Source organism: Rhincodon typus, chromosome 39, assembly GCF_021869965.1.
Source record: "Rhincodon typus isolate 14 chromosome 39, sRhiTyp1.1, whole genome shotgun sequence".
In the NCBI taxonomy this organism is placed as follows: Eukaryota; Metazoa; Chordata; class Chondrichthyes; order Orectolobiformes; family Rhincodontidae; genus Rhincodon; species Rhincodon typus.
The window spans coordinates 16,440,740-16,453,943 of NC_063370.1; the positions used below are offsets into that span (position 1 = coordinate 16,440,740).

A 13,204-nucleotide genomic window follows, 5' to 3' on the forward strand; every position below is an offset into this window, starting at 1 on the left:
TTATTTTATTCTCTTGACTTCCCTCCTCCACTTTTGGTTCCTTTTGCTTACACTTTCAAGACAGCTGTTCAATTCCTCAACCATCTTCATCAACTGGAGACTTTTTAAGAACAGCAATTGGAGAAACAAGTTTGAAAACTTTCCTCTCTCTGGTCAGAACACCAATTATAACAGGTCCCTAGAGAATAGGACGTGGATAACTCCAGCTTTATACTCCATAACTTGTGCTGCATGGGGATAGGTTATCCATCACATAAATGTTTACACTTCCTCAAATAAACTCTAATGCCATCATACTCCAAGTTGCTTTCGTTCACTTTAATGTCTAGAATTATAGAAGTAATTCCTAAAAGTGCTTTGTATTTTCATTTCTATTTCAAATCTAGAACTGTGCAAACAGAAAAATCCTTAATTTGCTATTCTCCAATTCTTTCCAGGTCTGATGTAAAACAGCCATGGAACATGGTTACAAATAGTGCAATGTGTAATATTAAAAATGCCCTGTCTACATTATTTCCTATTATCACATATCTTAGTCTTACATTTTGAAGTTATGCAAACATGTCACACAGTAATTGAATCCTCCCACTTGGACTGGTATTTCAACAGCTCAGTTAAATCTCCTTAATCTCTAGGTTACATTAATTTTTATTCCAATCCACTCAAATTCTGTGCCCCAAATGATCAAAAACCCATGTTTTATTTTAATATAAAAATACTTAGTCACATTTTAAAGGAAAATTTAAAGAGAAATTAAATTACATCTGCAATGACAGGCTCCACTTAATCCCACAGCCCAACTTGTCCTAAAGACTACATTCATTCTGGAGTTTCCATGTGTGAAATGCCACTGGAGATAGTCAAAATTGCTTCCTTCTGCACTACAATTTGTAACACCACAATGGGAAGAATGAGCAGCTATTTAGCCCCTTATCCAACTCTGCAGTTTATCAACTACTTCCACATCCTCAGTTTATCCCTCAACAGGAAAAAATCTCAACTTTTGGATGTACTCAACACCAGTTTCCACAGATCTTGAGAGTAGATTCCAAGAGTTCTCAACTTGGAGTGAGTGGTTTTCTCACCAGAATCCTAAATGGCTCTTTATTTTCTATTTTAAAAAGGTAGAAGATGTCCCAACATTACAATGCCACATCCTGTCTGCCCACTTTATTTCCATTAGTGTGGTGGGACAGTCTGGAGTTGGGCAGGTGCCAATGCAGGCAGTTTGTAAAGCATCTCTTTTCCTTGGGATATCGACCCAGTTCTGTAGATGAATGTTAAGCTTCTACCCATCACCATTTCAACAGATGGCTGAGTAGAATGTAAAAAAAAATTTAAAAACAGAGAATTGACTTTAAAAATCAATCTTAATGCTGTCGAAATCAGACTCGAGCACTTTATCCACTAGAAAATGTACTCCAATACATCTGAATACTTTCACAATGTTGGTCAATTTAATAATCACCTACTTTAAGAACAAAACACCAGTTGCTATATTAAAGACACTTCTTCATATCATGTCTGGTTATGGTATGATGCTAGGAACAAATTTTCCAACTCCAGAATAGACAACCATGATTCACGACCTCTGACCTTAAGCTTCACACAAACTTCAGAAACCCGTCTGGTGTCACTGAATTAAACTCAATGAAATGCAAAATTTAGTTAGTGGTAAAATGGCAGTCCTGATGCCAGTGTTTGTACATAATGGGCCATGACCGGTTCTAGTTAATTTGGCAGCCTGTGGGAACAGGGTCACAATCACAGAACTCTGGTCCCCCCACTACATCTAACCTCTATTCATGTCTGCCCAGTCTGGGTCACCCCAAATTGTAATATCTATTCCTGGGCCAACAAGTCAAATTCTAGATTTGGCAGTTTAAGTATCTAATCTGCCAAACACTGAGAAGCTTGTATGTTTCAATTGGAATCACAGAATCCCTGTGGAAGCAGGGCATTCAATCCGTCGAGTCACACTGACCATGCGAAGAGCATCCCACCCAGACCTGCATTTCCCATGGCTAATCAACACAGCCTGCACATTTCTGGACACTATGGGCAATTTAGCATGGCCAATCCACCTAAGCTACACATCTCCAATCTGTGGGAGGAAACCCATGCAGGCATGGAGAGAGTGTGCAAACTCCACGCAGACAGTCACCCGAGGCTGGAATCAAACCCAAGTCCCTGGTGCTGTCAGGCAGCAGTGCTAACCGCTGAGCCATCATACCTTCCCAATTAAATCACATCAATTTTCTAAATTTGGGTTATAAAACCATTCTAAGATAAAACCACCGACATCCAGGAACTAATTTAGCAAACCCTTGCTACACAACATCCAAGGAAGTCCTTATTCAGGCAAGTGCAAATCTGTACACAATACCCAGGTGGGATCTCACCTTCGTGTTTAACGTAGAACAGTACAGCACAGGAACAGGCCTATTTGACTCACCATGTCTGTGCGAACGATGCCATTCTAAACTAAACCCATCTGCCTGCCTGTGGTAAATACTTCTCCATTTCCTGCCTGTTCATGTGCCTGCCTAAATGTCTTTTAAATGTTGCTATTTTGTCTGCTTCTACCACCTCCCCAGCACCGTGTTCCAGGTTCCCAGCATGCTCTGTGTAAAATAAAAAAAAACACTTGCCTTTCACATCTCCCTGAAAACTTTCCCCCTCATTTTATACCTACTCACCCTTGTATTTTCCCAGGGTGGAAAGGTCAAAGACTGCTAAACAGATGTTCAGTTATCAATACACTTACTTTTTTAAGAAGGTCAATAGATTTCCTTTTATTAAAAACCTCAGATTCTGGCCGCAGAAGTGAGAGAAAAATAGGAGCAGGTTAACATCACAAAGAGCAGGTTAGCAAATTCAAAACCATTTATTCACCCCACCTGTCTCTCTGCTGTCTGTTACACTGTGGTAGATCCAATGGACATGCAATACCCCACAAGACGTCAGCGTTGAAAGAACTGAGGTTCTGTCATATTATGAGATTTTGGCAAGACAGGAACTGGGGCTTGATGTTCCCACTTCAAAAAAATTGCAGATTTGATTCATCTTTAATGGGCTGAGCTCCAGCACTTCTCAGCCTTCCCAATCTGAGAGTCCTGCACTTTGGTAATGTTCCAGGTCCAGGTAACTAAACGACTATTCCACACAGTTAACTAGTCACAAATGTTAGTGAGAAAAAGCACAGCCCATTTCTGTATTTAAACATGTGCCAAATAGCTTAATATGTTGAACAACCTCAAAAAAGGCAAGACAAAGAATTGGCTTATTACTTCCAGGCAAATTTGGGACTTGAGAATGTTAAGAGGAGGCAGAATATAGATTTTCACACAGGGAAATTAAAAAAAAACTTATCATTTGGGAGAGATTAACAGAAAACCATGATCTCATCAATACTGGACAGTTGTATCTCAGCTATACAAAGTGAAAGAAACTGACCAGACTGACTATATTGCTCAAGAGCAAGCCACCACAGATTTGACAAGCCATTGGCTTTCTGGTTCAAAATGAGTAATGATCAGTGAATGGGTCCCTGTTCATTTGAAGGGTTATGAAGCCTACCCTGGCTCAGGCACCTCTTCACTATGAAAGAAATGCATTTCCAAAATTCCGATTTTTGGACCATTGGCACAAGCACCTTCTGCAACACCATCGCTTGCAGGTACTTTTGTTCTGAGCGAAGGGAGAGGCTGCAGTGAATCCTCAGGGTGAGATATGGGCATTGGCCACAAGGCATTATAAATAAAGTTGTTTGTACATTGGACATAAAGCAGCAAGATCAAAAGAGCATTCATCAGACAGGTGACAGCATTCAATAGATCAAGTTCCTATACACAACAGCACTTAAAAGCATCTGTATAATACCCCGCAAAGTACAAAGCACAACATTGCAAAAAAAAAGGCAGCTTGACCTTTCCAAAGCTCCAGTTACTGGCAGACAAAACTGGTTTCAAAAATTTGTGCTCTTCATTAAATGCTCCTTGGCACACAACATTCTCCACCACCACCAACCCTCCCCCCCACCCACACCCACACCCCAGATTCAACAACGGATGTTTCAAGTTTGGCTTCTCCACAAAAAACAAGGAGAACAAGTACTCAAGAATGTGAATAAATCTTAAAACTACAGTTTCATATGGGTCCGTGACCTTTAACATGGTTTTAAAAATTGCATTTCTCAATGGCAGAGTCTTTTAGGCACAAGCACAGAGAAATATTGGAGGGCAACAGATTCAAACAAAAAAGAAAAACTGCAGTTGCTGGAAATCACAGGTAGGAAATTCACGAGACAGAAAAAGATAGATCAACAAGCCTCTGTGGAAGGAACAGAGGGGTCAATGGTCACTGATATTGACCTGACCAGCATTCCCCATTCATTTAATCTCCCATTTCCAAAGCTCTTTCTCAGGAGGACCTTTCTTTCAAACATTGCCAAAATCAAGGAAAAGATTATCTCAATTATTCAGAAGAAACAGTGTAGAATTTTAGAACAGTCAAGATTAAATACACTGCTTCCAACAAGCTGTGTTTGCAGAGATCTCAGGAACAATAAAAAGCCTATATGCAGAAAAATATATTTTCACACCCTCCCCCACCCCCACCCCTCTCCTGCTCCCGCTCAGCCAAGCTAAGGGCTATTGCTCTGGTAGATAAGTAGTGATGAGGAGATCTTCAGTTTTCTTTGATGAGCTGATCCAGAGGCTGGTGCTTTAGGAATACATGGTGAGTTGTAGCCACTAGAACAGAAAATGGACAGAGTCATTAGCCACCTTTTTTTGTTTTACAACAGCAACACCTACTTTACTATAAATCAGTAGGATTAGGGATAGTATGTTTAGTATTAAAAATTATTGTAATTTTGTTCCTAATAAAGTGGGAACATTTTGCTTTAGTACTGACTGTGCTCATATTGATTTGACTGCTTTGGAGTCTGGTGTCTGGATGGGATACTCTTCAGAGGGTCAGAGTGGACTTGATGGGCCAAATGTCCTGATTCTATGACAGAACCTCTTGTAAGAGCACAACGGGTGTGACCTTTAAAAGGACGAGATTGGGCACATCTGGGAGTGAAACTAGTTGTTGCGCAACTTCCATTCCACACCCAGGTGACTAACTCTCAACCTGTCATCCGACGTGTCTGAAGGGCCCCTCACAGCTGCTAACCATGGTGATAGAGCGATTAGAGCCAAGTTCCAGCTTTTCCCACATACAGAAAACCAAATTTGAAAAAAAAGGGACTAGCTTCCATCCCTGAAGGATCATTCTCCATCTGACTGATAATGAAACACAAAGTCCCTTTCTTCACAAAGAGCAGCCAAAGGTGTCCGACAGCTTTGTTCAATTTCCTCTCAGAATTCCCGTTTAAATTCACAACATTTTTTAAAAATCAGCCTGTTCAGAAATATTCGTACACAACTCTGGAACAGGTGGGATTTGAGCCAAGGTCTCACGGCTCAGATGTAGGGACTCTACCACTGAACCACCAGAACCCTTCAGAATAAATGGTCCAGCAAGGACATATTAAGATGCTACTGGAGCCAACAAGAACACGAACTGTAGTTGGCAGGATTCGAGCCTACACAGGGGTACACCCAAAGGATTTCTAATCCAACGCCTCCACATTCAGCCATGACCACGCACACCTCTGTCTAGATTCAATCCCATCCTCAACTATTTACCGGTCATCATTCGCTGCTTTTTCTGTATCTTCTACCATTCTATCCCATTTCATCACAGATGAAGCTCCACATTTGTTTGCCATTTCTCTCCCTGCCCTTTGCAAAACTGCACCTCAATTGCCTCCTCTTTAGAAGGCAGCCCATAGTTCTGTAACAGGCCAACTCTGATCACAACTTGTTGTGATCACAATCCATTCTCACCCCACAGATGCTGGTGCCATCTCAATGATTTTCACTCTCAAATGTTCCTTTTAGGAGCACGAGTAGACCATTCAGCCCATCAAGCCTGCCTCGCCATTCCAGATCATGGCAGATCATCTCCTCAATACCACTCTCCTGAACGTCCATACCCTTTACTGCTATTAATCTCCAGAAATCTAATCTATCAATCTCTGTCTTAGACATGCTTAATGATTGATCTTCCACAGCCCTCTGGGGTAGAGAATTCCAAAGATTTACCACCATCAGTAAAAGAAATTCCTCTTTTTTTCCCTCCACAGTCTTAAGTGGCCTACCCCTTATCCTGAGCTTATGCCTCCGATTCTACAGTCACCAACCAGGTAGAACATCCCATCTACATCCACCTTGTAATGCCCTGCAAGAATTTTAAGTTTCCCAATGAGATCACCTAACATTCTTCAAAATCCCAGAGACCACAGACCCAATTTTTTTAATCTCTCCTCAAAGAAGGATCCTGCCATCCCAGGGATTAGTCTAATGAACCCTGGAGTTCTAGATAATACAATAATCAGAATCTTCTAAATGTCTCTCCACTGGCACTTTGCCCATCTCATTCTCAAGGGTCAAACTGCGCATTACCTCCTTCCTCATTTTTCCATAGCAATACGTTTCCAGTCTGTTCTTCTGAACCCACTACAAATTCTGCTCTTTGTCCTTTACTCTATTACTATCTCAGTTTGAGCATGAAGTCCCCCAAAACAATTAATTCTTTCATTGCAAATTTGATCCTCTATATTTTTCCTATTAGTTGTTGGATTAAGTAAAGTCCAGAGTGGCATGGACGAGTTGGGCAGAAGGGTCTGTTTCTGTGCCGTACATCGGTCTTGAAAGACAAAGCAGTTTGGCTGAGGAAACCTCTGTGTAAATGGTAAACGACTAGGGATATGATCCTACCTCCACAATGTTGACTTTGATGGAGCCATTGTTGTCTTTATCCAAAGCTTTGAATGATCCTGCAAGTGAAACAGAAAACAAGTGATGTTTAACCAGCTCTGACCACAGTGACCTGCATTTATGTAGCTTCTTTAAATGTAGAAAAACTGTCACCTCACAGGAACTGTTATAAACCATTAGATAGGGAGTCACATAAGGAAATTGTTAGGACAGATGGCCAAAAGTTTAGTCCAGGTGAAAGGGTTTTAAAAAGATTACCTAGAAAGGGAGGGCGAGAGGTTGAGTAAGGAAATTCCCAAACTGTTGGTCTAGACAGCTAGAGGCATGACCAGCAAAAAAAAAAAAACAGGAATGTACAAGAGGCTAGAGCTGGAAAAAAAAAAAAAAAAAATTAAGTTTGCTGATCTGTTGGAGGCTTGAGATACAGGATGGGTGGGATATTGCAGAAGGACTTAAAAAGGACACTGTATTTTTAAGTTTATGATATATCTGTCAGGAAGAGCAGAGATTGGTGGGCAAACTGGACTGTGTGTGAATCAGGACACAAGCAGAGTTCTGAATCAACTTAAGTCCCCATTTTCTCTAAGTACCAGGCCTAATTGATGCTGCTCGCAAGCTTTGAAATGTAAAGATGTGGTGACTGAAATTTTCAGGTGAAGTGATCGAATAAGGGAAGCAGGAAGAGGGGGATAAAAGTACAATTCTTTGTCTATTTAATTAAATCAATTATTGCAGAACGTACTGTCTGAAGTGACAGTGGAGGCAGATTCAATAGCAGTTTTCATGGAAGGTTGGAGCAACCTTGACCCTGCTCCACTATTCAATATGATCAGTGAGCTCAATACTATAATCCTACCCCTCACCCCATATCCCTCCACCCCTTTAGCCACAAAAGTTACATCTGCCTCTTTCTTGGAAACACACTGTTTTGGCCTTAAACATACTGTGCTAATGAATTCCACAAGCTCTCTACTCTCTAGGTGAAGAAATTTCTCCTCAGTCTTAAACAGTTTACCCCTTATCCTTAAACTATGACCTCTGGCTCTGGAATCCCCACTATCAGGGACATCCTTCCTGCATCTAATTAGTCTCGTCCTGTTAGAATTTTATAGGTTTCTATGTGATCCCCTCATTCTTCTAAACCCCAGTGAGTACAATCATAACCGACTCAATCACTCTTCATACATCAGCCTTGCCATGAATCAATTCAGTAAACCTTTGCTACACTCCCTTTATAGCAAGAGCATCCTTTCTCATTAGGAGACCAAAACCACATACAATATTCCAGGTGTGGCCTCACCAATGCCCTCTATAATTATAGCAAGTAATTGTTGTTCTTGCACTTGAATTCTCTTGCTCTGAAAGCCAACATGCAGTTTGCCTTCTTTACTGCCAGCGAATGGTGCATGGGGACAACCAGCCCAGATTGAACATTTCCCTCTCTCAATTTGCAGCTGTTCAAATAATAATCTGCCTTCCATTTTTACTACCAAAGTGGATAACCTCTCATTTGTCCACATTACACTATCTGCTATATGTTTGCCCAATCACCCTGTCCAACTACATTTAGTTCCCTCATCTAAGTCACATCCATTAGCTCCTTCTGCTCAACTCTACTAGTTACATCCTCATAATTCTTCAAGTATAATTTCCCTTTTGTAAGTTTATGCTGACTGTGCCTGATTCTATCACTGTTTACCAAGTTCTCTGCTATAAAAGCACTGATAATGGACTCTAACGTCTTCCCCTCCACAACCAACATCAGACTCTTGGTCTATAATGCCCTGTTTTCTGTCTACCTGCATTTTTAAATTGTCGATTACATTAGCTACCCTTCAATCTGCAGGAGCTGTTCCAGTAAAGAATCTTAGAAGATGATCATCAATGCATTCACTATTTCTAGGACCACTGTGGGATGCAACTGAACTAATTAGAAACTTCTCTCAAAAAACAAACACAAAGGGCCAAATGGCTACTCTTTCAGTAGCCAGACACTGCCATTTACAGATTTTAAACATTTGTTGATTCTCTCCAAATTACACAAAAGAAATTGTTTCAATATCAGCCTGAGGCAATTAAGCAGCATAGCTCACTTCAGAAAAATGTGTCTTTTTAATCACATGCTGTCAATTAGGTCCAGATGTGAAACTAAAATTCTGCTGTCAACACACGCAATGCACTCCCATTTGGAAAGTCACATGATTTTGATCTCACTCAGCTCCTGCTAAATGCAACAAGCAAGCAGGATCTGTCACGTGGTTTTCCAGCTCTCGGAACTGCAGCCTGAACCCTTACACCTAGTGACCGAACAAAGGAACGTCATTATATAGGGCTATCAAATTTACTGCAGAAAATCTGGCCATCCAGCCCAAATGGTTTCTGCTCCACAGGCAGCTCCTCTCCTCCGCACCAAATTTTCCTCTCACCTCATTATCATAACCCTTTATTCCTTTGTCCACCATCGCATCACCTAGCTTCCCTTTGCAATTCACTTCAACCACTCTCTCAGTTCTCCAATTCCACATGCTCACCACTCCCTGGGTGAAAGAGGCTTCTACAGAATTCATTAATCTCTGTCAGTTACTCAGTCAGTCAGTCTCTTGTGTTTTAAGAGCCCGTAGGTTTGGATCCCTGGACAAATGAATGCCTGCATCTACCCCCAAATTCCTCAGGTAGGTCACCCAATCCTGCTTTATTGGAGAAAAGGGGGGCTGTGTCTGTTCTGACTTGGAGTGTAATAGTCAGTTTCAGAATCTCCACATCTATTTTGAGCTCTCAATATCAATTTTTATGGGGACAAGCATGCACTGTACTCAGCTTATAGTTTCATACACAGCACATGCCTTAATATTGCTGCCTGGCACAGCCCAATAACAACGTCGCGGGAATGATTCCAAACAGATTGGCCAAGTGAATAGGTGACAACAGAACCACACTTACTGAGCATGGCATCCAACCGGACTAAGCAGGAAATGTAGTTGTCAAAGTCCATGTCGCCAGATTCATTGGCATATCGGCGATACAGCAATCGGTAAAGTTCATCATTCAGGGGATATCCTACGAACAGAGAGAGACAGAAATAGAGAAGGTTAAATGTCAAAATCCAGCAAAATCCAACCAAGCAATGATAAAAGAATGGGAATGCATTTCCAAGTCAGGATAGGATGAGATTTGGAGGCTGGTGCAGAGAAATGTGGGAATTTTCCCATGAGTCTGCTCTTCCTTAGATGGAGGCTGCAGGTTTGGAAGGTACTGTCATGACAGCCTGAGCAGACTTGGTGCTATAACAGTGATGGGAAGACTTTATGGCTATTTTATTATGGATTTCATTATAAATACCAATCTGAAGCTCAACGCATAGGACGCTTTCAGAGTGATTTCAGTATGTCGAGTTTCAAATACTACTGAGATATTTCAGTTAACAGAGGTGAACTGCCCATTTGATAATGTCTCAAGCATACAGAAAATATTGAACAAAGGCCCCATTTAAAGACATTTGCAAAGGAATAAAAGTGCAAAACAGATAATAACAACTGGATGAGAGCATGTTTTGCAACTGAAGGTAAAGGAAAATAAATAAAGGTTTCTGCTGTGCAGAAAGTAATTCAGGGCATTGGTCTAGTGAATGTAATCAAAGTGAAAAGGATGAAAGCTCTATCAATTTTAAAACTGGGGAAGAAAGTCTGGTTAAAAAGACAGGAAAGCAGAAGCCAGAGTTAGACAGAAAGATCAACAGAAATCTTATATTGGCAGAGCACCTGAAGGGAACATTCAGAAGGAACACTGAAGGCAATTTTATTTGAGTGACGAATGAATAGGCTGGGGCTTTTTTTTCCTGAAGTGTCAGAGGCTAAGGGGTGACCTTATAGACATTTGTGAAATGAGGGACACGAATAGGATGAATAGCCAAGGTCTTTTTCTCAGGGTGGTGGTGATTAGAGTTCAAAACTGGAGAACATAGGTTTAAGGTGAGAGGAGAAAGATTTACAAAGGGACCAGAGAAGTAACTTTTTCACAGAGGTTGGTGCATGTATGGAATGAGCAGCCAGAGGTGGCGGTAGAGGCTGGTACAATTACAACATTGGATGGGTATATAAATAGGAAGGGTTTAAGAGGGATATGGGCCAAAATGCTGGCAAATGAAATTAGGCCGTATTGGGATGTCTGGCTGGTGCAGACAAGTCAAACTGAAGGGTCCGTTTCCATGTTGCATAACTCTATGAAGGGAGACAGGCTCCAATTATCATAGAACATGGAATAGCTGTACTACACTGTATCAGACAAGGCACACCACCACCACCCTAGCATTGGGCTGAAGTGAAGCAGATTGGATCATCCACTCAGAGTTCCTGAGCATCCCATACAGAGATCAAGACTTGGGGTTTGGAGGGAGTTTGTGTGCACGTGCAAGAGAAGACAACAGTCCAGAAGGAAAACGTGAAGAGAGAGCTCTTACATATTTTCCTGGAGAGCTGTGTTTGAGAACCTATACAGTGACAGAAGTATGCAAGGAGGTGAAGAGCCTCAGAGTCAGCATGTACAGCCACCCACAGCCCTGGACTTCTAGACCAGAATTCTCTCAGAATTTTAGAGGCTGCAGCGTTTTTGGTTTTTTTTGTAGGCAATCTCCAAACCAGATGCTGTTCAAAGGTGCCCCATCTAGTGATTAGTAGAGGAACTACATTGACCAAGGTCAGCTCATGATCTTGCTGCAGTCGATCAGCTCTTCATGCCTCTGCCAGCTCTTTGAAAGAGCTGATCAATGATTACCAATTCCCCAGTACTTTCTTCAAACCAAGGATCTACAGATATGGGAGCAGCTCCACCTGCAAGTTCCCCTCTAACTCATGACCATGCTGATTTGGAAATACATAGCTGTTCCTTCAGTGTCACTGGGTCAAAATCCTGAATCTGCCTTCCAAACAGCACTGTGGGTCTACCTACACCTCAGGGCCCCACTTCACATTCAAGGGGCAATTAGGGATGGGCAGCAAATGCTAGCCTAGCAAATGGTGCTCTTGAGCTATGAAGAAAAAAAAGGAAATACCAATAATTGTTGAAATTAAATCAGAAGCCACAGGACACCAAGTTGTAGTCCAACAGGGTTATTTGAAATCACATGCTTTCGGAGCACTACTCCTTCGTCAGGTCAAGTGACTTCACCCGTTGAAGGAGAAGTGCTGCAAAAGCTTGTGATTTCAAATAAACCTGTTGGACTACAACTTGATGTCCTGTGGCTTCTGACCTTGTCCACCTCAGTCCAACATCAGCACCTCCACATCACTGAAATTAAATGGTGGGGAAAAAAAAAATAACAAAGACAGATCATTTGGTTCATTCATACCCAACACAGGCCTCTTTCCACTCTAGTTATCTCCTCTCGCCCAATCCACATAGCCACTATTCCTTTATCCTTAATGTGCTCATCCAACCTTCCCTTAATTTAAGTCCATACTAGTCACCTCACACCTTTCATGTGGTAGCATGCCCTTCAGTCTCAGCACACTGTGCGCTCTCCTGAATTTCTGATCAGATTCACGTTACAGAGAGTGTTGAAAATGGCTTTGTCATAGTACCAGCACTGATGGGCCGAATGGTCTCTTCTTGCATTATAACAGTTGTGTCCTTGGCACCACCTTCTCCCCACAGCCACCTCTGTGGAGCTATAGGTCAGTCAATCACATATCCTACCTGCTGCTTCAAAAGCCAGAGGAAGCTCCTGGCTGTTGATGGTCCCTGACTTGTCGGCATCGAATCTTTTGTAGACAGCCTGTGGAGGTGCATTACACATTTAGTTCAAACAGCACACAAGGTCATAATGACTAGCAAGGGCACAGATTCACTGGGGAGAAAAGTAATAGTCTGAACCGCACGTCTACACGACAAAAGTGCACAAATTCAGATAGAAAAGCTATGGAGGATACACACATCTCACCATCGATTGCCAGGAGGCAATGGACAGTTAGTGGTAGATAGCTGGTTACACAGCTATCAGCCTCCACCCACTAAACTAGTCCAAAGGTTTCAGCTAATGTCGGGTGGTATTGTGGCTCAGTGGTCAGCACTGCTGCCTCACAGCGCCAGGGTCCCAGGTTCGATTCCACCCTCGGGCGATTGTCTGTGCAGACTTTGTACGTTCTCCCCGTGTCTGCGTGGGTTTCATCAGGGTGCTCCAGTTTCCTCCCACAGTTCAAAGATGTGCAGGTTAAGTGGATTAGCCATGCTAAGTTTCCCATAGTGTCCAGGATGTTCAGGCTAAATGGATTAGCGATGGGAAATGCAGGCTTACAGGGATAGGATCGGAGTGGGTTTCCGAAGCATGGGGATTGTTTTCCCAGACTAGAATCAGCTCGGCTCATGGAGCTGATTATAAC

General features: G+C 42.0%; 1 protein-coding gene across 5 annotated transcripts in view; it reads right to left on the reverse strand.

Annotated features, from left to right (window-relative positions):
• Positions 1-2,767: 2,767 nt before the first annotated feature.
• capns1b (calpain, small subunit 1 b) overlaps positions 2,768-13,204 on the reverse strand; it is a 35,120-nt gene continuing 24,683 nt past the window's right edge. For all 5 annotated transcript variants that reach the window (XM_048618419.1, XM_048618417.1, XM_048618416.1 and 2 more), the window contains 4 exons: positions 12,522-12,600; positions 9,771-9,887; positions 6,831-6,889; positions 2,768-4,754 (listed from right to left, as the gene is read on the reverse strand). In XM_048618419.1, the coding sequence (XP_048474376.1) occupies positions 4,728-4,754; positions 6,831-6,889; positions 9,771-9,887; positions 12,522-12,600 (282 nt within the window). In that variant the 3' untranslated portion in view covers positions 2,768-4,727. The remainder of the gene's footprint in view (positions 4,755-6,830; positions 6,890-9,770; positions 9,888-12,521; positions 12,601-13,204) is intronic.